Source organism: Thamnophis sirtalis, unplaced genomic scaffold (genome assembly GCF_051295495.1).
Source record: "Thamnophis sirtalis isolate CommonGarterSnake01/CBP01778 unplaced genomic scaffold, rThaSir2_p1.2 scaffold_3, whole genome shotgun sequence".
Taxonomy (NCBI): Eukaryota; Metazoa; Chordata; class Lepidosauria; order Squamata; family Natricidae; genus Thamnophis; species Thamnophis sirtalis.
In genome coordinates this window covers 59,896,918-59,923,077 of record NW_028261383.1, presented here as the reverse complement: position 1 = coordinate 59,923,077, position 26,160 = coordinate 59,896,918, and the positions used below count along the sequence as shown (strand labels likewise).

Sequence of the window (26,160 nt, the reverse complement as noted above, 5' to 3'; positions counted from 1 at the left end):
TTATATTATAAATCCTTTGGCTCTCATAACAATCATAAAGCTAGAGCTACCTTTGTGGAAACAGATATAAACCCTTCAGATCAGTCATAATGATAAATTAACTTTCTGAAGAAAACATACATTATAATTTATTTTGCTTTATTTAAGTTAAAAAAAATCTAAGGAATTGTAATACCATTTAAATACACAGATTTACAAATAGGTCCAAAACAGGACTAAAATATTATTTGAATATTGTGCTTTCATAGATACATAAGAAAATTAGCATATAAAAATACTTTGTACAGGAATACACTCTAATATATGGATAAAAAATACACATTTAATGCATTTCATTTTTATATCATTCAAAATGCATAGGAAGGGATACAAGGACCATTTTAAAGCCTTATTAAAAGTCTTCATTAAAAACCTAATTGAAGCCACAGGGAGCTTCTGCCATTATGAGAATATTGCATATAAAAACCCCATTTTCCACACATCCATCAATATTTTTTTTGTTTCTTTTATGGCACATCTAGATTATGGCAGCAATGGTATGGAATATTTCATACTTTGAGAAGAGAGAATGGCTACAGCTAGAGACAGCCCAATAAGACTCATGCACATCTTGATAAGAAAGTCACAGAGAGCGAGAGAGAGCAGTGCTGTGAAGATATATATGCTCACAGCTTGGGCTGGGTTCAGACCAGAAACCACCTTGGATCAGTGGACTCATCTAAAGGGTGCTTCCAATCTTGACAAAAACATGGTATCTCAAAATGAATCAAAACAGTAGAAAATGATATCAAAATTAAAACTATTAGAAAGGAAGAGAGGAGCCAGTTTTCCCATTCAATGAACTAAATTCCCAAGTAAGGGTCAACTTAAATAAGAACAATGAAGAGTGGTTCCAGAAACCACTAGTAGACTGGCCAGGGAGAAACCACAAATCCTGGCATTTTCCCCTTTTGAAATGAAGAAATCATGGCTTCTTTTGAAATTGTTAACTGTAAGCAGATAATTGAAAGAATGTGAATATCACACACGGCAGCGCTACAAGAGGATTTGACTCAGGAGGCTGATGCAAAGTCCTGGTTTACAAAGGCTTCATGCTCACAAGTCGTAGGTACAAAAGGTAATTGTAGAAAAAGACAGGGATGCTGCTACTGATAGGTTACAACAAAGTGTCAAGCATCATCGTGGGATTAAACAAATGTACACATTTTACTGGTGCAATCCACAGAGGATGTACTTGGAGGTACAATATCAATCTAGAGACACTGTCTCATGCTACGGAGTAACCGAGGTTCCTTCCACCACCACCATTACACAGATCATTAAGGGGGAGAAGATGTTGATGCAAGTGACTTATGCTCAGCTGCCCACTCATAACTGTACATAACTGGGAACAATTTCGGGGCTGTCCGTGCTCATGTATAAATGGCTGGTCCAAGAGGCTTTATGTTCCCCGTGTAATGCTATACAATAAGTGCTTTCAAGAAATGGTGGACGGAGAGTAAGAAACTCAGTAAAAAAAAAATTAAGCTGGACAATATTTTAAAGGTGAAACATCTTTCTGCTACCACCCTAAGAATAAATTATGAAGGATTTTGAAGGTGAAAATATTTCTGGTATCTCCCAAAGAATAAATTGTGGGGAAGGTATTTGTCAGAGCTACTTCTTGATGAACAGGTTGCCTTTTAAATTAAATCCAAAAGTAGAGTGTGCACTTAGTGTCAAAGGGACACCTGATAGTGATATGTGAGAATGTGCAGGGGAGCTGGAGAAGGGGATCAAGGAGTGTTGTAGGGATGTCTTTCACGAAAAAAGGGGGGGATGTTTTAAGATGTACTTCACTTGATTAAACCAAACAAACAAAAAGAGCACCGTGTATCAAAGTCCTTAAAAACTGGGGAAGAGCTTGTGCACTATTACCCATGCATTGGAAACACTCATATGATGAGTAAGGGTGTTCTCCTGTGGGTGAATTATTCTGGGTGTTGCTGTTAGCAACTGGCTCCATCCCTGACTAGTTCACTCCATCTGGGCTTGAACCTTCAAGGCCAAACTGTGTTGGCTTCAAAATGTGATTGGTTGGGTGGGGGGAGAGGAAACATCTCTTCACAGCAACTGACATTACGCAGATTAAGCATAAATACGAGTGCAAAATAAAACAAATGAACGACAACCAAAACAAAAAAAACCCCTCACATACCACACAACAGACACCCATTAATTCCTTCGCTCCCACAGAACCTTGAGAAGAGCAGACCATCCTTCAGAGTGTCTGTGCGCTTGTCTTCACCTCCCCTCCAACCGACTGCTGGTCTGTAAAGCTTCTTGGCTCCTGTAGGCAAGTATTGGCAATGAAAGCCAGGGGGTTTCGGCTGATTACAAGGTCCAACTTATTTCCTGCGTCAGATATCAGAGGAACAGCCAGAGAGCAATCAAAGTCCCTTGTACGGATGCAATTCACCTAAAAGGATGGGAAAGCCACGGTGAGAGAAGAGGCAAAAGAAGGAAACTATGGAGAGATGGGGACAAAATGAAGCAACTGCTTCTTTGCAAAATAACCTTGCGGGCAGCCAAGGTCGTCTCTACCATACAGGTAGCCCTCGATTTATGACCACAATAGGGACAGGAGTTTCCATCGCTAAGCAAGGTGGTTGTGAAGCGAGTCGCACTTGATTTTACAACATTTTTTTTGCCACAGTCCTTAAATCATTGTGACTGTTAAGTGGATCACGTGATTGTTAAGAAAATCGGGCTTCCCTCATTGACTTCGCTTGTCAGAAATCATCTGGGAAGGTCGCAAGTGGTGATCGTGTGACCCTGGGACATTGTAACCATTGTAAATACATGTTGGTTACCAAGCTCCCGAAATTTAATCACATGGCCTTGGGGATGTTGCAATGGTCATAAGTGCATGGACTGTTTGTAAGTCATTTTTTCCAGCCCTGTCGTAGCTTTAAAAGGTTGCTAAATGAATGTGTTATGTTGTAAACTAACTTTATATTTTCCAGCCCAAGCCATTCAAAATGGAAGGAAAATACCTATTTCCTTGGGAGCAGGGAACGTATAAGGATGTGAAATGTTGCATTCTTGCAGTCCCCTTAACTTCCAGACAAGAGTTTCAGAGCCAAAGGTGAATTCTATCACAGCCCTTATCAGGCAGCCTCACTCACAAAATATACTGCCCACATTCGTTTCTCAGCTATGAAAAGCTGACCTGTAAAGTTTTGCAACCCAAGAGAGAAGGGGACTATTTAAATGTTGAGCATTTTGAGTTTTCCCCCTTGGAGAGCTTTTTCTCCCTTTTACTTTCTCTGTGATAGGCACCACAAAAGGCAATTCTGACATGAACAATATGTTTGATCACTAATAGTGGCGATAACACTTTTGCAATGCCACAGGGACAACAAACAATTAACAGCAATATAACTGAAGCACAAGAGCAGGAAAACTGTACCAACTGCCTCTTTCAATATTTTAGGAGGAATGGCTGAGAAACAAATGTACTCATCCTAAGAGGCAGGTATGCTGGAGGCCTTCCCTCTTTGGAATATCTAAGCAGGGTTGGGAAAAGATCCTCTGGCCCATGATACCTCAGGTGGCTGCCCTTCATTAGGGTGGCGTAATATACTTGATGGGGATGCCCTTCTAAAAAATGGCAGGTCTTTCAGGGCTATGGGGTTGCAGCTAGTTATGTTGTGACATCACTGTAAGGAGTGTGGTTAGAGTTGGACTTTTGAGGAGGGGTTCTAAAAAGTGAATCTCTTCCTAAATTCTCTCTAAAAGTGAATTTCAAGAGCAGGCCTGGAAATTTTGTCTCAAGTATACATTTGCTTCAAGGACAACAGAGGTGGTATTCAGCAGGTTCTGACCAGTTCCGGAGAACCAGTAGCGGAAATTTTGAGTAGTTCAGAGAACCGGTAAATACCACCTCTGAGTGGCCACACCCCCATCTGCCTCCCGAGTCCCAGCTGATCAGAAGGAAATGGGGATTTTGCAGTAACTTTTCCCTGGAGTGGAGTGGGAATGGAGATTTTACAGTATCCTTCCTCTGCCATACCGACCAAGCCACCCCACCAAGCCACACCCACAGAACTGGGAGTAATTTTTTTTGCATCCCATCACTGAAGGACAACTGTGTGGCCCATGGGTTACACTAGCCAGGTATTAGCACTTCTGCATATGGAGTAACTCCTGGAAGTTTTCTTCTGTTCCATTTTGTTTCCTGAACTTCTGTGTTTGTGTGTAAAGCATAAACAAAAGAGAAAAAGACTCTAGGGAGACTGAAAACAGATGACCTTCAGCAAGAAGCAGGCATGGGCCTAGATTCAGGGACAACAGTAGAGAAACTATGGATATAAGGATAGGCAGATAAGACAGCCAAATGCATTTAATGGAAGAGGTTTTCCCTGTCGCTAATCTAAATGTTTCATAATAAACAGATTTCTAAGGAAAACAAGAAGTCAACAGAACTGGCTTTTAAAGAACAATGTCTCAGGCTGGAAAAAAACATACTTTCCAATTTAAAATTTAATTCCTGGGTACCGGACAAAACAACAGCAATGGCCTCCTTCATCTTGTCTAGGAAAATTTTGAATTAGATTTACAACAGTTCATTTAGTGCCCATTCAAAGATACAGTAGCACTGAAAAAAGTGACTTATGACTGTTTTCACACTTACGACCATTGCAGCGTCCCCATCGACATATGATCAAAATTCAGATGCTTGGCAACTGGTTCATATTTATGCCGGAAGCAGCATTCCAGGGTCATGTGATTCTCTTTTGCGACCTTCTGACAAACAAAGTCAATGGGGAAACAAGATTCACTTAACTACCATGTCACTAGAGCCGTGGTAGCGCAGTGGTTAGAGTGCAGTATTGCAGGCTAACTCTGCCGACTGCAAGCAGTTCGATTCCCACCAGCTCAAGATTGACTCAGCCTTTCATCCTTCCACAGTCAGTAAAATGAGGACCCAGATTGTTAGGGGCAATATGATGACTCTGTAACCCGCTTAGAGAGGGCTGTGAAGCAGTATATAAATCTAAGTGCTATTGCTATTAACAGCCTCCATGATTCACTTAACAGCTGCAGCAAGAAAGGTCATAAAAGGGGGCAAAACTCATTTAACAATTGTCTCACCAACATAGATTTTGGGCTCAATTGTCGAGGATTACCAGTAACTCATTTCTGAGATAATCAAGAAGTGTGGAAAAGAAAGCCGGCTACTCCCTTTACGTGCTTTCCCCTTCTTGCTGGTTTCAAAACAAATTCCTTCCTGTGGTAAACAGCAAGGTGAGGGAAAGGTTTTCTTTGGGGCAAAGACAGAGGGGAAAAGAAATTAGCTACAATCATGACCTTGTTTCACTACTCCCTTCACCAGCTGTTTTTTTAATTTCTTCTGTGCCCGAAGGGAAAGCCATCTGCCCTTCCAATCTTCCATCCCCCAGACAAATCACAGAGATTTGTTGCTTTTTAACATGAATTTTGTTTTAATTGGACTGTTTTTTATTGCCTACTTCCATTTCCGTTTGCTTTTATGGTTGCTTGTTTATCTAATTGCCTTTATTGAAGATTGTTTGTTATTTCTTTTTGTTTATTGCACTGGGCTCCTTTGGGAGGAATGACGGAGAAGAAGACAATGACGAGCAAAAAAAATAGATTAAAAACAATTCTGGCTTTTCTCAGCATGATGACGGGATGGTGGTGAAGGGACAGAATTATGGAGCAAAGGCTGAATGCTAGTACTCTAGAATTGAAGGCCAGATTTGTCCCAATGGTGCATTTTCAGGAGGCAACTGGACTTCCTTGTTTTTTTCTTTTGAAGACATTTTGCTTCTCATCAAAAAAGCTTCTTCAGCTCTGAAGAAGCTTCTTGGATGAGAAGCAAAACGTCTTCAAAAGAAAAAACAAGAAAGTCCAGTTGCCTCCTGAAAATGCACCTTTGGAACAACCATGACCCAGATGACTGAAAATCTCTACAGAAGATCAGATTTAAGAACACAGACATAATTTTAAATGAGTGACACAAACACAGCTGCCTTACTGAGGGCGAAATTACAGGGTGAAGAAAGAGAGAAGGTAAGCGTGTTTCAGGTAAAATCTCTCATTAATCGCAGGTATCCAATGGCTTTTAGATGAGCATACACATCTAACAAGGGATGAAGTGGCTCAGTGGCTAAGACATTGAACTTGTCAATTATAAAGGTCGGCAGTTCGAGGATTCGAATCCCTAGTGCAGCGTAACGGAGTGAGCTCACGTTATTTGTCCCAACTTCTGCCAACTTAGCAGTTCAAACGCATGTAAAAATGCAAGTAGAAAAATAAAGATCATCTTTGGTGGGAACGTAACAGTGTTCTGCGCACCTTTAGTGTTTAGTCATGTTGGCCACATGACCACAGAGACATCTTTGGACAGCGCTGGCTCTTTGGCTTTGAAACGGAGATGAGCACCACCCTCTGGAGTCAGGAATGACTAGCACATATAAGCGAGGGGAACCATTACCTTTACCTTACACATCTAACTCTTTAAGAAACCATTTTTCTTCCCCCATCCGTTGTGATTGATTACCTGGAGGACTCTGTCATAAGGCTTGAGTCCACACTGGTCAGCTGGCCCACCTGGACGGATCATATTCACATAGACACCCTTTTCTAGCAAGCCATCAGAGACACTGAACCCAAAGTCTTCAGTTTCGGGATCCTTGTAAATTGTCATCTATAAGAAAAGGCAACTTTAATTGGGATGATGGTAAAAACGAAGTTGGGTATACAAGATGGAGATTAGACAAGAGGGAGAGTGACATTATAAAATATCCAACAACTTTGTTGTCCCATAGGTGCTTTTTCAAAAGGCAACGGGACTTTGTTTTCCTTTGAAGATGTTTCAAGAAGCTTCTTCAGTTCTCTTCAAGGAAAAAAAAGAAAACACAAAGTCCCGTTGCCTTTTGAAAAAGCACCTATGGGACAACCATGACCTGGATGACTGAGAATCTCCGCAGACATTCAACAACATGGGCAACACGAAGTGTCCACAGTACCACTCTAATTTTATTTTTTAGACCCTGAAGACTTGGATTCAAAACCTTACTCCGTGGGATAACTTACTCTTTCTCAACCTGAACTATTTAATCAGATTGTTTTAAAAAAAAAAATAGTGGTGCAAGATGCCATACCAAGGTTTGCTCTTTCTTTTCCTTGAAGGAAAATCAGATGACAGGTAAATAAGGCCTGGAAACTTGTTACATTGTAGGAGCATTTTTAATTTTTAATTGAATCTCCCGTAGATTTGTGCCCATGAACCCACATAATACAACTTTTATCCCATTCCAAAAATGTGAGCTTCGCTTGCTTGCTATCGGCCGCCATAGAAACAGGGAGGGTGGGGGCATGGTATTTGGGAAGGGAATCGTATGATAATGGAGGAGTTATGTAGAAGGGAGTTTTGTTCTCGTCATCATCTGCGCATGCTGATGGCCAATGTTTGGACTTGTTCTAGGCTTGGGAAGGCGAACCTATGACACGCGTGCCACAGGTGACATGCGGAGCCATTTGTCAGGGCATGCGAGGAGTTGCCCTGTCAGCTGGCCAGCACGCATGCGTGTGCTGGCAAGCTGAGTTCAGCCTTTTTTAAAGCCATTTTTCGCCCTCCCCAGGCTCCAGAGGCTTCATAGGAGCCTGGGAAGGGTGAAAACAGCCTCCCCCGGTCCCCCATTGGGCCCTCCAGAGGCTGCAGGAGCTTTCCTAAAGCCTCCAGAGCGTACAAAACCGGCCCTACTGGCAAAGTGGAAGTTCAGGAACGAACTTACGGTTTGCTCGTAGGGCCAGTTTAAGCCCTCCGGAACCTTCAGTTGCCTCCCAGAGGCTTCCCTGAAGGCTCTGGAGGATGAAAAAACGACCCTACAAGCAAACCAGAAGTAACTTCCAGTTTGCTCGTAGGGCCATTTTTAGCCATCCAAAGCCTTCAGGAAAGCCTCCTGAGGGCTCCTGAATGCTCCAGAGGACTAAAATCGGCCCTACAAGCAACTGGAAGTGACTTCCAGTTTGCCCCTAGGGTCATTTTTTGTGCTCCACAGACTTCAGGGAAACTCCTGAAGCCTCTGGAGGGCCTCCCGGGGGTGGGTGGGCGGGGAGAGGATGTTTTCAGCCGTGACCCGTCAAAAGCGCGGACGGCAAAAGCGCGATCGACAAAATCGCGCCTTTGACGTCATCACAGCGCGACGAAAAAGATCGAAAAATTCAAATAAAAATTAATAAAAATTAAATTAAAGCAAGCCGATTCACATAAAGGTAAGGGTTAGGTTTAGGGATAGGGTTAGGGTTAGGTTAAGGGTTAGGGTTAGCTTTAGAGCGTTAGCGTTAGCGTTAGGGTTAGGTTAAGGGTTAGCATTAGGTTTTTCGTTACTTTAACGGTTAGGTTTAGGGTTAGGTTTAGGGTTAGGTTAAGAGTTAGGTTTAGGGTTAGGTTTAGGGTTAGGTTTGGGGGGCTTAGGGTAAGGTTTTCGCTTTATTTTTACATTTTTCGAACTTTTTTGTCGCGCTGTGATGACGTCACAGCGCGCTTTTGTCGAGCGCGATTTTGTCCTACGCGCTTTTGTGGTGGAACCGTTTTCGCCCTCCTCAGGCCCTCCTCAGCCTCCTATAAAGCCTCTGAAGCCTGGGGTGAGCAAAAAAGCATGCAAAAAATGGGGGGGTCATGCGTGCATGTGCGCTGGGGGGGGTCACACATTGCATTATGGGTGTGGTATGCCCACGCACAACCCCCCTGCGCTCCTCCCGCTTATGGCATACGAGCCAAAAATGGTTCACCATCGCTGTTCTAGGCCAACTGTCTCAAATACCAACCTGATTAGGCCTTTTGAAGATGCACCCCACATGTCAGCTTAGGGAGTTGCAGATTTGACACTAGGGTGGGATAATTGGAGGGAAGGGGCTGGGTAATCATTTGATATGTACTTGTTCATGCCTTTTTGGTTCAGATCTTGCTTTTCTTTCGCTGCTATCTTTTCATAACCAGTAAAAGTATCTTTAATTCCACGAACAATGGAGTTGGGAGTTTTCTTTCTTGGTTTTTGATGGAGGCACGCCCAACATTAAGCAAGACCCTGACACACTGACACACTGCTTTATTTAGAACAATCATGAAGCCAATAGAAACCATGTTTTCTAGATGGGTAGAAGACACTTATGTGCAGGAACCTCAGTCATCTACATGTCAATAAAAATAATAAAGGTCTATAAAGGTAATTAAACTCCTGTATTCACTTAGCTTCAGCATTTCACAACTACCCAGTACTATCTTCGAAAGCTTTGCTGACTAGGCATTCAGCCACCCAACCCCATTCACTTATTGCAGGTACTTCAAAACTGCATCATGCAGTAACTACACATGTCAGTCTGAAAGATGCAAAGTCTGTGATTGGCTTTGGGTCATTAAGAGTGGATCATCTTTGACTGCATTATCACAAATAATCCTCAATGCTGATATCTCCAATATGCTTTGGACATCAATCATTTCCTTATCCACCCACCTTTTAACATTCGTTAGATCCTTTATTTTTGTTAATGGGAGGTTGATATATTTCAAAACAAGGTACTAATATCATAATTATTCTAAGAATTCCTTTGGTTCCATATGTGTTCAGATTTATTCTTTTAAAAGAAGGAGGGTGTTCACCACAACTCAGTGCATTACAGTGTCAGGGTTCCAAGAAACACCCCCATTGAAACAAAACTCCAAGGCCTGGCATTCCTTAAAGTTCCACTTTATGAGAGATGTCATGTTGGCACATCTGGGGAAACCTGAATCTGAAAGTTTCTAGGCTTTCCCCACCCAGTTGAAAGTTCACAACCCTTGCCCTATACCCACAAGTTTATCACATGGTCCAATTCAACGTTCAAATGTAACTGGAGACAATCTCCAATCACTCCCATCCAAGTGCAGGCAAGTGTCCTTGGTTCGCAAAAGAAAATATGTTGTTATGGCTAAACTCTACTGCTCCAACCAACCCCCCTCCCAAATTCCCAGGCTAACATATGAGCCAATCATGAAGCTGCAAAAAGAAAAATGGCTTCCACACTGACATATAGTATTTGTGTTGCGTTTTTATCACAAAAGACAAATTGAGCTGGAAAATAGTAGAGGACACCTCTGAGGGAAGAGAAGGAGAAAGATCAGAATTGGAGTAAAGAACATCCTGAGCAGTTTGTCTTATTTAGTAAACGGTTCCCAACATGAGAGCCATGTTAATGGTCAAGCTACCTAGGGACAGGCCTTCTGGCGTGTTCCAAATTCCAAAAGTGCTCTTTGTTCCTTAAAAACTAAAAGTGAACAATCTTTTGAAGTCAAAATTGGTATCATTAGCCATGCCATGTTCACGTTTCAAGAATGGGGAAAGAACCTTGATAAAATACCATCAGATGATCTTTCTCTGTGCATTGGAATGGCCCATCCTTTTCATACAATCCCCTTCTACCTGCCACAATGTACCCCCAAATGATACATATTGAGTATTTTAACCCAAAAACAATTCATCCCAAAGCTAAAAAGAGAATTTGGCTATAAAAAAAGTAAAGAAGCCATCATAAATGTAGATACAACCAAAAGAAAGTTATTCGTTATGCTAAGTATTTGGGTAACTCTATGGTGCTCACTGGAGATGAGGAAAGGCTTAGGTGAGATTAAAAAGAAGGCAAGAAAGGAGACAGATTTCTAATTAGGGAAACAAAAGAGAATGAAAAGTACACGTCGCCTTGGGTCAAAGAGGCAGGAGAAAGATGTTTGATGGTCAGACAGGAAACAGATTGAGAGAAGGAAGTAAGGTTAAAACATGCTACTGTTTTCAAAACCTGAGTATAGGTTGAGTTAGGGTGAATGGTGTTTTGTAACAGGGGTGCAGAGGGTTTTTTTGGACTGGAATGCCAGAGTTGGACAAGTTAACGATTAATACTCACTGCGTGAAATCACTTGGGTTTTAGCCAACATGCTGCAAATTATCTATGAAAAGACTGGAAAAAGGTCAGAGCAGGTATTTGATAGCCAGCTGAGGCCATAAAAGTTTCCTTACCTGCCCCTTCTCTCTTTCCAGCCCTCTTATAAGGCACTAAGCTTGGTGGAAGCAATGAAACCATCTTGCTGAACAAGGGACAAATATTTTGAAAACTGCCTGGCTGAAGGAACTCTCAGGGCAGAAAATAAAAATATAAGGACCTACTATGTAACGTTCTTTTTTTTTAAAGGAAAAACTAAAGTTGTTCCAAAGAGTTATAATTTTATTTTTCCCACTAAAGCATTTAGTACAGAAATGTAAAATTCATATTATTAATCAAAGCAGCAAATATCTATGTTGCAATCTGGTATGCTAATGGGACGCTAAATATTACAGCCTTAAAGTTGCCATTTTTCCAATTAGTGAATAGCCGTGTTTCTCATGAATCAGGCATATATTCCAAAAGACTTCAAATAAAATTTATTTCAGGAAGGCAAAGGCAAGAATTTCTTTAGAAGTAAGAAGTTTGGATAGCAACAGAAAGAATTCAAGACCTGTTTCCAAGCTATTGGATTAAACATTCAGGTAATAAGCTAGTTAATTTCTTAGAGCCTACCATATATTAAATTAAAAGCAATTATCAAAAGTCAACACAAATTTGTCAAGAGCAAGTCTTGCTCTTCCACTTTTTTCATCAATTAGCTTTCTAAATAGATCGAGGAAATGATGTAGCTGTACTATATACCAGTTTTTACATTCGAAAAGTTACATTTTTATTAGCAAGCTAGCTAAGTGTGAGTTAGGAGGACTGGGCAGTTGGCTTTTAAGTATATGACAATTAAATTGAGAATTGGCTCAAAAATTCCTTAAGTGTTCCTCATTAAATTGATGTCAAATGGGATTCATTCCTAGCCCTTGTACTGCGCCAGGGAGGTGTGAATGTGTATTTTATTTTATTGTACTTAATTTCATTTTTCTCAATGGATTGTTGAAGAGATAGAGGGGACGCTTAAGGAATGCTTGTTATCAAATTACCAAATGACACCAAATTGGTAGGATAGCAATTATCTTAGAAGATAGGAAAAAGCGAAGTTAATGCTAGAGAAGAGGCTAAAATAACAGAATTAAATTAGAGAAAAAAAATGCAACATTCATTACTCTAAAGAGAAATGAAATGCATAGGTAACAGGATGGAGAATATCTAGCTTGATAACAGCACATTTAAAAAAATACCAGAATAAAGGTTGATTGAAAATGGAATAAATACAGCAGCATGATGTGGCTGATGAAAAAAGAAATTCAATTTAGTTCATTTTTTTTTCCATTTATTAAGATTTATAGGCCGCCCTTTTCCCTGCGGGGACTCAGGGCGGCTTACAATCACAAGGGAAGGGGGTGCAGTATCAAAGGACAAAACAAAATGTGAACAAAGAAAAAAATAAAAACACAACTTTCGTTCAGCAATCAACACTCGGGCGGGTAACTTGGAAACCTATCCCCAGGCCTGCTGGGAGAGCCAGATCTTGAGGGCTGCGCGGAAGGTCTGGATGGTGGTGAGGGTACGAATCTCAACGGGGAGATCGTTCCACAGGGTCGGAGCTGCAACAGAAAAGGCTCTCCTCCGTGTAGTCGCCAGTCGACATTGACTGGCAGATGGAATTCAGAGGAGGCCCAGTCTGTGTGATCTAGTTGGTCGAAGGGAGGTAATCGGCAGGAGGCGGTCTCTCAAGTACCCAGATCCACTACCATGGAGTGCTTTAAAGGTGGTCATCAGTACCCTGAAGCGCACCCGGAGACCGACAGGTAGCCAGTGCAGCTCGTGCAGCTCGTGCAATTTAAATGTTACAGAAGTTTAATTGTCAAATTGAGAGAATTGCTCCACTTTATCCTCCTTTAGTCCAATCCCACCTCCAACAATGTCTTCTCCTGGACCCAGTATTTAAGAAGGATGCAGAGAAACTGGTAGTTTACAGAAGGGCAATGAAGATGACCAGAGGGCTAATAACATTCTTTGAAGAAAGAGTGAAGGAACTGGGGAATGTTTATCCAACTAGGAAGAATATGATAGTACTTAAATATCTGATAGAAGGACACACCAAAATTGAGACTTTGGTAATAGATCCAAGCTATAGGAAGATAATATCTAACAGAATATTAGGGGTAAAAGTAATAACAATGTGAGGGTAGAATAAAAATCCAGTGGCCTCATATTTACTTAATGTTTATAAGTGGAGGTTGATCAGTCTCTCTTGTGGATACTTTGAGTTGAGCAAGGAGTAGAGTAGAGTAGAGTAGAGTAGAATAGAATAGAATAGAATAGAATAGAATAGAATAGAATAGAATAGAATAGAATAACAGAGTTGGAAGGGACCTTGAAGATCTTCATTCAGGGTCCAACCTTCCTAAGCAGGGTCCAGTCCCCCGGCTTAGGCAGGAAACCCTGCACCACTTCAGACAAATGGATATCCAACATCTTTGTCAAAAAAGGGCACGCATAGCCTTTAGGAGGCTTGTAGAGTGTTCCTGGATGCTTGTGGGGAGGGACGAGAAAAAAACAGCCAATTTTTGTGAAAACGGACCCATTTTTTGTCAAAAAAGGGCATGCATAGTCTTTAGGAGGCTTATAGAGTGCTCCTGGAGGCTGCGGGGGTGGGGGAAGTAGCAAAAAACAGCCTGTTTTTCGCTATTTCTGCCATCCCCAGCCCCCAGGAGCACTCTGGAAGCCTCCTAAAGGCTATGCATAGCCATTTTGGTGAAGGGGCCAAGGTTTCGAGAAGCCAAAAATGCTGTATTCAGTATACAAGACGCACCCAGATTTTCACCCTCTTTTTTGAGGGAAAAAGGTCCATCTTATTCTCCGAAAAATATGGTAATTGTTCTAACTGTCAGAAAATTTCTCCAAGGAGCTTTGACTCAAGGACCTAACTGTACACTTTTAACCTAAAGAAAATGCCATGATTAGTCTTCACATTTACTGTAAATAAATCCACGCCTATTTTATTGAATTTCTTAATTTCTCAATACAATATCATGACTCCTGCTGGGTTTTTTTACCCCTGAGAAAAACAATTGGAGAATTAAGATGCCTGTAAAAGTGGTATAAGGTACGTTTCACATCTTGGAAGGCCCACTGAGACATATTCACTGAGGCAATAAAATGGGGGAATTAGGATTGTTTTCTAATAACTGTCCATAATAATAAAATAGTACAAATTTGCTTGTTATACAGTGTATGGTTAGTTTACCTCCCACAGACCCATTAGATCTCACAGGGTTGGCCTCCTCCGGGTGCCATCTACCAGCCAATGCCACCTGGCTATTACCCGGGGGAGGGCCTTCTCTGTGGCAGCTCCGGCCCTCTGGAATGAACTCCCTGCAGGGATTCGGACCCTCATCTCTCTCCAGGCCTTCCGAAAAGCCGTCAAAATCTGACTCTGCCGGCAGGCCTGGGGGTGATGAGTTCCCTCCCCTCTCGACATGTATGGTTGTGCGACTGTTGTCTACTTTTATTATTTGTATTTTGTCTTTTATGTTCCCCCTTTTTTTCCCCCTTGAATTGTTCGCCGCCCTGAGTCCTCCCGGAGAAGGGCTGCATACAAATAATAAAATACAATACAAATACAATACAATACAATTTAGTTTTGAGAAGTTAAGACAAAAAAGCAAATAAGAAAGAGAAGGTTACCCAGTTTAAAATAGGTTGCCTCAGCTTGCTTTCAAATGAACCCTTGACTATGTAAATAGAGCGTTTGCTTTTTAACTAAATCTTGAAGTATTTCCAGTAAACAAAAGTCTTGTGGGAAAGGCTGGCGCCAGAGTAAATATTCCCATGCAAGAGGTTAATGGTTTACATGTCATTAGATATCTCTGATAACCACAGAATTTGTATTTTGAGCCTTCAGTTTTTCAGAATGATAAACACCAGAAAAGGAAAACATGGTTGTGGGTGCAGTATAGGAATTTTTCCTCAGTCTCTGGCTGCCAGCAATAAAATGATATTTGGACAATTATGAAAAACATAGTAAACATTCTCTGCTCTCATTCCCTTGCTATTTCAAAAGGCAAATGGGCTTTGTTTTTCCTTGAAAATGTTTCACTTGTCATCCAAGAAGCTTTTTCAATTCTGACTGAATGGTGGAGAATGGAAGGGTTTGTATTTCTTGCAGTTATCTGGTCCTTAGCACTCTATCTGAGAGAAGAAGAAGCTTTTTGGATGAGAAGTAAAACATCTTCAAGGAAAAACAAAGTCCAGTTGCCTTTTGAAAAAGGACCTTTGGGACAACCATGACCCAGATGACTGAGAATCTCCATAGACATTTAGACATTCTTATGCCAGGCATGTGGGGAAAACCATTCTTTTGATACTAGTGGCACATAAACACTGCTTCTCTTGTCACTGAAGCCTTATACTTAATGCCTTATACTTGGCCAGTAGTGACTTTTTCATGGTTTTATACAGCTTCTCTGGAGATGGAGGGACTAACCTTAAGCATTTCTCATTGAGCTGTTATCTAAGTCAGCGTTGTTCTAAGGCTGTGATATTGAACCTATGGCACACGTGCCACCTGTGGCATGAAGAGCCCTCTTCTGCGGGCACGTGAGCCGTCGCCCAGCTCAGCTGCACCATGCATGCACACGCGCCTTCCACCAGCCAGCTGATTTTCAGGTCTCTGCTGAGCATGCAGGAGACACGAGTGCATGTGTCAGGGTGGGGGAAGAGTGGGGGTGCAGTGCCCCCTATGGCTCATTTTTGGTCCTAGGAGGCTTCAGGAAGGCTTGCTAGTCCCAAAACGGGTGGTGAGGATGGGGCACGTGCATGCAGGGGGGTCATGGGGGGTCATATGCATGCACGGCAGTGGGGGAAAGCATGGAGGGTCGTGTACACATGCGCAGGGCACATTGCATTGTGGGCATGCACACACATGTTATTGCATGCGCATGGTTTTGGCACGCGAGGACAAAAAGGTTAGCCATAACTGTTCCAAGGAATTGAGAGGAGAGGCTGAATCCTCACAGGAGGAAACTTGATGCTGTGGGTTCAATGGAATGCTCCACTTCCTACTATTTAGTGCTCAAACACAGTGAAGCAACCACTGTGTTTTCTTTCACTGTTTTATTTTTAAGTAAAATAAAATACAAGGGTCATGAGAGATTATCCTACAGATGCCAAACTTGCTAAGAAACCATTACTCAGTATGCACGCATATGCAAGCACAAATACTGTACCTTATGCAGCTCAAGAGGCGTTGGAGACATGATTTCTTGAATCTCATCCTTTATTGTCTTTATCTCCAAATTCTTGTCATTCTTAGTAGGGGTCACATTGTTGTTGTCCTGTGCTTCACCTGAGTTCATGGGGCTGCTTTTCCTTGCTGGACTCAGTCCTGGCTGGTTCACAGAGTTCCTGGGCAATTTGCCCCCATCAAGGCTCAGATTATGTACACTGCCAGCCATGATGGATGCCTATAGGAGACAAAAACAAAGAAAAACAATAGAATGGGAACAGCCATTGCAAGAAAAACAGTAAACAGCCCAATCAAAGAATCTCTAAGACTATCCCCACCCACACAGACAAGACACCAGAATATAAACTGACAGGAAACAGCACTTCTTATTAGCACTGATGATGTTACCTAGTTTGGGTAATGAAACATCTGCAAGAAAACAAGCAAGCTCAGAGAGTACTTTATTTCAACCCTGAGCTATAAATATGCTCCTTCATTGGTATTGCAAGAAAAAAGAAAGTCTTCTGAATTTCATATTGATATGAAAATGAAAATCTTCAGCACCGCAGATGTTAAACTCTATCTTTCTCCAGCAAATAACCAGAGCTCTGCTAACGTAATCTCACATTTTGCCAGCTCTTACACATACCTAGCATTCTCTTCTTCAAAAGAGAGGCAAGAAAATATTGGCAAACAAAGATATTCCAAGACATCGTAGGACACAGTGATCAATATGCTTCCAATGTGTTTGCTGCTGAATGGCAAATTCTGTCCAAGCGTTGTCATGTATCCATGGGATTCTGTGGCTATGAGAAATGTCCAATGGGGCACACAGCCAGCAGAGTATTTGAAGACACACACTGTTGCAGTGTTCCAAGTCATGTTGCCCTGTGTGCAAGTATGTGTCCTTGGGCTTAGAAGGAATTTAATTGTTCCAAACAAGTCATAAGTCATCTTTTAAGTTGAAAAAGGATAGCAAATCCAGATTTTGCCTGGGCAATGTAATGCCAGGCATGTCAAGCAGCTTGTCTACCAACCTTACAAAAGATTATTCTGAATTTTGGGGAACATAGTCTATATTCTACAACCTATCTGATAATTTGTTGCTTTCTTTATATCTGTTGTGGTCCACTGACAGCCTGCGGAGCTGGCAGCAGTTGGACAGTGAGGAGGTTAGGGAGGAACATGGGCCAGTCCTGGAATCTGGGGAAGGCTCGGATGAGGGCTCTGCATCAGAGGCAGGGAGGGGGCCAAGGCCATCTGGTGATTATTTGCTGCCTTCAGAGCCTCCGGAGTTTGACATCAGCGAGGCAGAGGAACAGCAGGTGTCTGTTCCCAGTGTGTGCTACCAGAGCTGCCAGAAGGTAAGAACAATTAAGAAAACAGGGTCGACTTGGGAGTAAGGCTTAGAGATGTTTGGCCTCTCCCATAAGACATAAAAGAGGAGTGAACGGGACATGAGATTAGAGATGTTTGGCCTCTCCCATAAGACATAAAAGAGGAGTGAACAGGACATGAGATTAGAGATGTTTGGCCTCTCCCATAAGACATAAAAGAGGAGTGAACAGGACATGAGGAGTGAACAGGACATGAGGAAGCAATTAGTTCATCTGGTCAGTTCAAGCTCTGAAAAGTTCTGTTAGACTCTGTGCTAAGTTTGGCCTTGCTCTGCATTTGGCAATTAGGTCTCTGGCAGGGAGACAAGGTGGGTGTTTATCAAAATTCCCCTGAAAGACTGTGGCAGCTCGAGCAGACATTTGTCGGAATCTTCACAGAATGTTTGTGAAGACTTGTGGGCTGTGAATGACCGTAATTCACAGCCGTATAAATAAAAGAAGATTTTGGGGACTAAAATTGTGATTTATGCTTTCTCAGGAAGCCTAGGTCAGAGCAATATCTGTGGCCCTTGATCTGTGGTCTGTGGACCACTGGTGAGTCCACCTGTTGGTCTGATCTGCAGCTTCCACTGTAATCAGCTCCAGTCAACTGGCCAGCAGTCCCCTTGTTGCATAAATCTTGTCTTCTTCCCACATGCACTGATTATTATTACTATTACTAAAGCCTAAGGAAAGAATCAAAGGAATGTCATAGTGAACTGTGCCACTATGAGGTAGACAAGAACTGCTTAGCAATAACAGAAAAATTAGTTATTCTAAGGTCAGCAAGTAACAGGAAGTGGTTTAGATGAGTACGTGTCTGAAAATAACTGAACAGCAAATTCAATTGAAAAAGGAAGCATGCACTCCGAGACAATGCTCACAAATAGTGTACGAAATGCTGGAGGAAGTAACAGCAGGGAGAATGGAATCAAGGAGTTCAGCAGAAGACTTCTGATCTAGGTTAACTACCTGCTGCACACCGTCTTCCTTGACTACACATCAAAGCCTGGCCAGTCTGGTTATGGGAAGGTAAATGTATGTTTCTGTGCCTGACTGGGGATTGATTATTCAAACTGCAGAAATAAACCAAATATTTTTCTTGCTTATTTCTTGCATCTTATATCTAACTGTTGCCCTCTAAACTTTATGGTATTGGTCCCTAGGTGCAACTGAACTGTCCCTGTATCTTGATGTGGAAAGACAGAAGGGCTTAGCACAGTCTCCTGGAATTCTCTTGCTACTGTCAGTTCCTTTGATGCCATGAGAATCTCCAGGGCAACCCTTTACAATTTCCATTAAGAGATTTCTCTCTGGGGAACCCACATACTGCTGGCAGAGACTCTATGCAGGACTTCTTAGTCCTACGGGGAGTCTTTGAGACAGTATCTCTAACAGGAAGGGTAGGAAATTGCAATATTGCCAATCTGCCTGCTTTTTACAAAGTGATGGATTAGTCCTAGTGTCTGCTGTTTCTAGTTTACATAAGGGTTCTTTGTTTCTGTTACTTATCATGCTAGACTGTAGTTGGTCATTGGCAAAGAGGGATTCATTTGAAAACTGGTTCCCTGAAGTGTTCAAGTGATAATAAAGACAGCATTGTGAGCAGAGGGTTTCAAAAATTTTTAGAACCTCTTCTGTAGATGTGACCTGCTTTGTGGGAGTGGTTTGCCAGCCATGTGATGGGGTGGGAGTGACTTGCTGGCCATGTGACTGGATGGGAGTGGCTTGCCAGCCATGTGACTGAGTGAGCGTGGCCAACTTGTAAAATGTGGTGAAATTCACTTAACAACGCTCTTGCTTAGCAACCACAATGTTGGCTCAGAAACTCTGGCATTTGAAGCACGCAAGTCTTAAAACTGTCAAGTAACAAAACCTTTGCACCCCTAACCCTTTAGAAAAAAAACCCAGGGGTGTTACTTGTGGACTTCAACTCCCAGAATTGGACTTCAACTCCCAGTATTCCTCCTCCAGTCATGTTGGTTCAGAAACTCTGGCATTTGAAGCATGCAAGTCTTAAAGCTGTCAAGTTACAAGACCCTTGCACCCTTAACCCTTTAGAAAAAAAAACCCAGGGGTGTTCAAACTTGACAGCTTTAAGACTTGTGGACTTCAACTCCCAGAATTCCTCCTCTTGCTCTTCATCTTGATGATGTGCAGACGGGCGGGGGAGGGAGCTGGAACCGGTTATAAATGGCACTGTAGATTTGTGAAACCTCTTCTATAGAAGAGGTTAGAATTGGCAGGAACCACCCCTGATTGTGAGGACTAAAACACAGGAACCTGACAATAATGTAAGCCGCCCTGAGTCCCCCCAGGGAAAAGGGCAGCATATAAATAAATAAATAAACTTCTAAAATACGAGTAAATCCTCAGAGCTGTTACAAGTGTTAAGTCCACCTTGAGTTAAATGTAACTGTGATCTCACACAAGCAACACAAAACCAAATGTACAAATAGGAAATGCCATGATGAAGATCCCAAACTGCAGTTTCATTGGGCTGGAGGGCATTTGGCCCCAATCTTCTGGGTTCTCTTATTATATGGCAAGTGGTGCATAAAGTAAATCAATGAGCAAATCAATGCTTGGAAGGAGGGTTGGGTTTCTGTTTTAGTTTTTTAGTTTTTACAAAATTTAGTTTTAAGAAAACCCTTAAAAATAGAGGGGATAGGAAGATGTAACCAAAGACAGTCACAAGCAGAGGTGGGCTGCTACAGGTTTGCCTGGGTTCGGGAGAACCCGTAGGTAACATTATGGGCAGTTCGGACAACCTCCAAATCCCACCCCTGGCTGGCCCCACCCATCTCACCCCTCTCACCCTGCCCCTCCCAGGAGTCTCAACGTGGCCCATTTTGGATGCAACGTAAGTGCAGGGCCCGTGTGGAAGCTCGGGGAGGGGAAAAACGGGCCTCCTGGAAGTTCCAGAAGGCTGGAAACGGGCTCGTTTCTGGCCTCCGGAGCCTGGGGGAGGCAGTTTTCACCCTCCTAGAGACTCGAGGAAAGCCTCTGGAGCCTGGGAAAGGCAAAAATGGCTCCCTCGCCATGGTGCAAGAGGCTGACTAGTCCATGCCCACGCTGGCCACGGCCACCCAGCAACTGGGCAGAGAAATTTTTGAAGCCCACCCCTGGCCACAAGGCACTAATAATCATTATTTCATTTACTTAAAAAGGTGTCATGTTCCAAACAAATCCCATGTTCTTCAAGCCAAAAAACATTGGGAAGGAATATTGGTTTAATTGGCTGGTTCCTGCATTTTCTGAACATCCATTTAGTGGTCCACTTTAGCAGAAAGCGTGAGAAGGACTATTTTACTCTCAGAAACCAAGTGTACCCTGTAAGTTGCTTGAGACCTTACTTTGAATGGAAACACAAAACTGTTTGGGCCACTACACAGACTACAGGTAATCCTCGACATACGACCAGAATTGAGCCCAAATTTTCTGTTGCTAAGTGAGAGATAGCTGTTAAGTGAATTTAGCCCCATTTGTCAACCCTGTTTGCCATAGTTGTCAAGTGAATCACTGCAGTTGTTAAGTCAGTAACATGGTTGTTAAGTGAATCGGGCTTCCCCACTGAGCTTGCTTATCAGAAGGTCATAGAAGGTGATCACACGACCCCAGGATACTGCAACCATCATAAATCTGAGTCAATTGCCAAGTGTCTAAATTTTGATCACGTGACCATGGGGATGCTTCAATGGCCATGAATGGGGAAAATGGTCATAAGTCATTTTTTTTCAGTGCCGTTGTAATTTTGAATGATCCTTAAATGAACTGTTGTAAATTGAGGACTACTGTACCTGTAAAGGTAATACAAGTTGTTGGCCCTACCTTTGCTCTTTGCTCTCTACAGCAGGGGTCACCAACATTTTGGACCTCAGGGACCACTAAATTCATAATTTTAAATCCCGCTAATGTGATCTGCCTAATGACTAGCGAGGTGGTCATGTGACTGGATGGGCATGGCCAACTTGATGTCACTCACATTGAGGGATGCCTCACCGGCCTCTAATTGCTCCTCTCCTTCCAGCCACTCCTTGCCTACCCGCCTGGGCTCCTTAGGGTTCCAACAGGAAGCAGTTGCTGGAGCTAAGCAGCCACCATGAGAAAGAAAGTTGGCAAAACAGCTGGCTCAGTTCAAATTGGATCTGACTGAGAAGAAGGCACAGCAGAAGCACTTCACTGAGGATTATGAGCAGAGGCTTTCCAAGCAGAGGGAAGTCCTGTGGGTGTGCAAGGCCAGGTACCGGTGCCTGGAGGCTTAGCAGGCTGAGATGGTCAGCCAGTTCCAGGCCATGATGCAGTCCCACTAGAACAAGGCCCTCCGGCTCTTCGCTATCAGTGGTACTACCCTCCAGCCTTCGCTCAAAGCCCCACACCAGGAGCCTGAAGCAAACCCCAAGTCGGAATTTCTCCCCCTCCTATGACCCACACAAAAAGACCCCAAAGGAGGAGACTCTCTGCAGCAACACATGCATTCATTACACGTATCCGGCCCAGGTGCTGTAGTTTGAGGACCCCTGATTTAGTGCAATATTAAAAAATGCAAATAATTTTTTCTGCAGACCACCCAAAAAATTTTGTGGTCCACAGACCAGCAGTTGGTGACACGCTCACAAGCCCAAAGAGGAAAACATGGTAGGCACAGCAAGGATAGCAATGTTAGGCACGACCGCTTTCGAAGATTCATTACCTCAATCTCCCTCAAAAGTTCCGACTGGCCGCACGTTTCCAAGTCCTCCAAAGCTTCTCCAAAAACGCGCCAAAAATTATCCTCATGTGGCATCTCAAGGCCATTTTGGCGGGTGGGATATCTGTTGTAACGTAGGAACCAAAGATTGTCAGCACTCTTCTGGAGCAGGGTGGAAGCTTCAAGGCTACAGCAAGTGGCTCGCCAGTAAAAGCAGAGACTTGGCAGAGTCTTCATATACAAAAGCAAACAACATGAATTTTTCAGGCAAGAAAGAGTCCAAATACAGAACCTCCATGCACTTTCACTAACAGGGCAAAAGTCCTTCAAAAGTAAGAATTAAACTGGAGTAGCAATGTCAAGTTCAAGAGGGTAAATTAAGAAGTGCCTGTAGGAAGATTGTAGGTTTAGGAAGACGTGTGGATTTTTTTTTTTTTGGTGAAATAGAGAAGTAAAAGAAAAAAAAAAGATGCATGATGGATAAACCAGGAGCCTCAGAGACTGTTAGTACAAAGGCGGATGGGACAGAATTCAGATCTGAGACACAGAACACCTGAGAAGAGAGAGAAAAACACAGAGGGTAACGGACATGGTGAGAAAATGGTAAATACATCAGGTCTCTAGGGGAGCATATCATGTAAAAAAGATGTATATAAAAATGATTTTCTCTAGATTAGGCAAGCAATTAAATACAGGTAGTCCTTGATTTATGTCCACAGTTTTAAGCCCAAACTTTTTGTTGCTAAGTGAAACAGCTGCCCCATTTTTCTTGCCACAGTGAATCACTGAAGTTATTTAGGTAGTAGCAATAGCAATAGCAGTTAGACTTATATACCGCTTCATAGGGCTTTCAGCCCCTCTCTAAGCGGTTTACAGAGTCAGCATATTGCCCCCAACAACAATCCGGGTCCTCATTTCACCCACCTTGGAAGGATGGAAGGCTGAGTCAACCCTGAGCCGGTGAGATTTGAGCCGCCGAACTGCAGTTAGCAGTCAGCTGAAGTGGCTGCAGTACAGCACTCTAACCACTGCGCCACCTCGGCTCTTAACAGGGTTGTGTTTGCATTTACAATTATTGTTAAGTGAATCTGGTTTCCCCATTGACTTTGCTTTTCAGAAGATCGCCGAAAGGGCTCCCATGAGCCCAGGACACTGCAACTGTCACAAACAGGTTGCAAAATGCTTGCATTTTGATCACATGACCATGGGAATGTTGCAATGGTCATAAATGGGAAAAGCCTTTTCCAGTGCCATTGTAACTTCAAACGTCACTAAATGAACTGTTGTAAGTCGAGGACTACCTGTAATTAGCATGACTTCATACAGAAGGCTGAGCAGGGCTTGTATGTAAAAAACACATAGGCTTCAATTCTTCATTGCTCAATATTTTTATTTCCAACAGTTTACAACTCAAAACTATGGTAAGAACATAGTATATTCTGGTAGAGCAGAAAGAGTTGTGCTTATTGTTATCCATCCCTCTTTTTTAAAAAAAAGATGGCTAAATCAGCAACCCTCAGTCCAATCATCTGATGTAACTTTCCCATGTGGATTCCCACAGCTGTTTGGGCTGCAGCTCCCAGAATTCCTTGCCATCATGCTAGGCTGGTTGGGGGGGGTTCTGGGAGTTGTAGTTAACAGTCATCACCAGATTGGAGGAAATAAACAAATAAATAAGAAAGACCCAACTAGGATTTTAGAATATAGAATAACCAAGTAGGGCTAAGAATTACCAAGGGCAAACAGCCCCATGGTTAGGCTAAGAGCTGTCTTAAGATACTCTGTTCTGCTGGGGACAAAGCTACTCCCATTATGTAAAAAAAGCTATAGTGATTCCCCGCAGATTCAGTTACACTGTAATATACCAAAACATACAGCTGGAATAGGGCAGACAAACAGGATCAGATTTAATTCTTGAGGGCTTGAAAATTAAGGTAAGCGGCAAAGTTGCTTCTTTGGGGAAAAAAAGATATTCTAGCCATCCCCAAATTGTATTGTAACATTTTACTTTTTACTCTCTTCTTTCTCAGAGATAAGAGGCCGCCATTTTCTCTCAAGTAGAAAGAAAGAAAGAAAGAAAGAAAGAAAGAAAGAAAGAAAGAAAGAAAGAAAGAAAGAAAGAAAGAAAGAAAGAAGGCCTTACATTAGGAGGAATTGTGCCAAAGAAAGCAGAATGTTTTCTGCAACCCTAACATTAGATGAACTGGTGCCAGGAAAAGCAAAGAGCTTTGATTCACCCGGGTAAACAAACAATCTTTGCTTTAGTCAGTTTTCTAAGTCAGAGAACCAGACAACAAGCCCTGGCATTCTTCCTCCAAGAAGCCCCAAACCAGATTTAGGTGTCATTTCTTAGTTTTGAAAAGGAAAACAGGAATTACAAATGAACCAAAGTCATGAAATGGTTTTGGAAATCCATGCCAAGGGAATGATTATTGTTTTAATGGTTTCACACTACAAAAAACTGTGACACAAATAGACAGAATGTTGAACTGAGACTTTTTAAAAAATAATAATAATAATATGCCACTGCCTTTTGTTGTTCTTCTAACAGCCTCGTCTCAATCTCTTTCTCCCACCAACATCCAATCTTTAGTTATGGAATTCTTTTGTCTCAGACTGCCTTTGTTTTCATGTCCATCCACCATGTTGGCATTTCAGGATTCCACCTCAAAGATTTAGGATCGAAACAATTTGAGGCCCTTTGGCTGAAGACCATTCTTAAATGGAGATATCAAACAAAACCAATTCTGTCTCCTTGGCAGCTTAGCAATAGCAATAGCAGTTAGACTTATATACCGCTTCATAGGGCTTTCAGCCCTCTCTAAGCGGTTTACAGAGTCAGCATATCGCCCCCAACAACAATCCGGGTCCTCATTTTACCCACCTCGGAAGGATGGAAGGCTGAGTCAACCCTGAGCTGGTAAGATTTGAACAGCCGAACTGCAGAACTGCAGTCAGCTGAAGTATCCTGCAGTGCTGCATTTAACCACTGCGCCACTTCGGCTCTATCAAGCAATTGAACCAAGAAAACTTGAAAACTGGACAAAAATAAAACTGGGTAAAATAGTTTAAATTTGATTCTAGAAGTCTCTGTGCTTGTAAATAGGGAGCACTGCAGTTGACAAGGATGACTGGAAGTTAGCTTTCAGTAAGGGGACATTGCTTTGCATGTGTGGCTCTAAGTGTAATTACACAAAGAAACAAGCAGAAAATAAGTAGAAAATAAGACACATAATCACATGCAATCTGAATAATTTTCACATTGGGCCAAGGACGTCACAAGATGTGGCCAGAAAAGCTAAGATGGAGGCCATGATAATATGAGCAATGCTCCACCCATTTTTTTCAGTGTGATACATACAAAAAAACAGCAGGTGGAGCTTTAATCCCATTGTTGTGGCTGCCATCTTGACTTTTTCAACCATACCTGGCAGACACCCTTGAAGCTGGCCATTAAAATCTTGATGCTCCAAGATCAGATATATAACACTGAATAACAAGAGTATCATTATCCGAGCAATATGCCAGAATGAAAACTGGAACATTGAAAGGAGGCCAAATGTTGACTTCAGAACATCAAGTGCATTTTATTCCACACAAACTGGAGTGAAGACAAGAAGGAGGTAAATGGACAAAAGCAGCATTTCTGTCTTTTGGACATGCATTATTACAGTGCACACACATATGAAAAAAAAAAAAAGCTTGCATTGTCATGATAAGATGCCGCTTTCATCATTTTGCCGAAACCAATGGATTCTGAGGACGCTTCTACCTGCTGTTCCACTTGAAATCTCCATTGTGTTTACAAAACACAAACACACGCTTAGTTCTGTACAATGTATTCCATTTTCAGAGAACTAGAACTAGATCCAAACACTTTAAAGATA

At 42.3% G+C, this 26,160-nt stretch overlaps 1 protein-coding gene across 5 annotated transcripts in view; it reads right to left on the bottom strand.

Annotated features, from left to right (window-relative positions):
• Positions 1 to 121: 121 nt before the first annotated feature.
• Positions 122 to 26,160, bottom strand: part of GRIP2 (glutamate receptor interacting protein 2) — a 273,157-nt gene continuing 247,118 nt past the window's right edge. For all 5 annotated transcript variants that reach the window (XM_087708944.1, XM_087708945.1, XM_087708946.1 and 2 more), the window contains exons 21-24: positions 22,277 to 22,397; positions 16,209 to 16,445; positions 6,566 to 6,712; positions 122 to 2,458 (exon numbers count right to left, since the gene is read on the bottom strand). In XM_087708944.1, the coding sequence (XP_087565070.1) occupies positions 2,261 to 2,458; positions 6,566 to 6,712; positions 16,209 to 16,445; positions 22,277 to 22,397 (703 nt within the window). In that variant the 3' untranslated portion in view covers positions 122 to 2,260. The remainder of the gene's footprint in view (positions 2,459 to 6,565; positions 6,713 to 16,208; positions 16,446 to 22,276; positions 22,398 to 26,160) is intronic.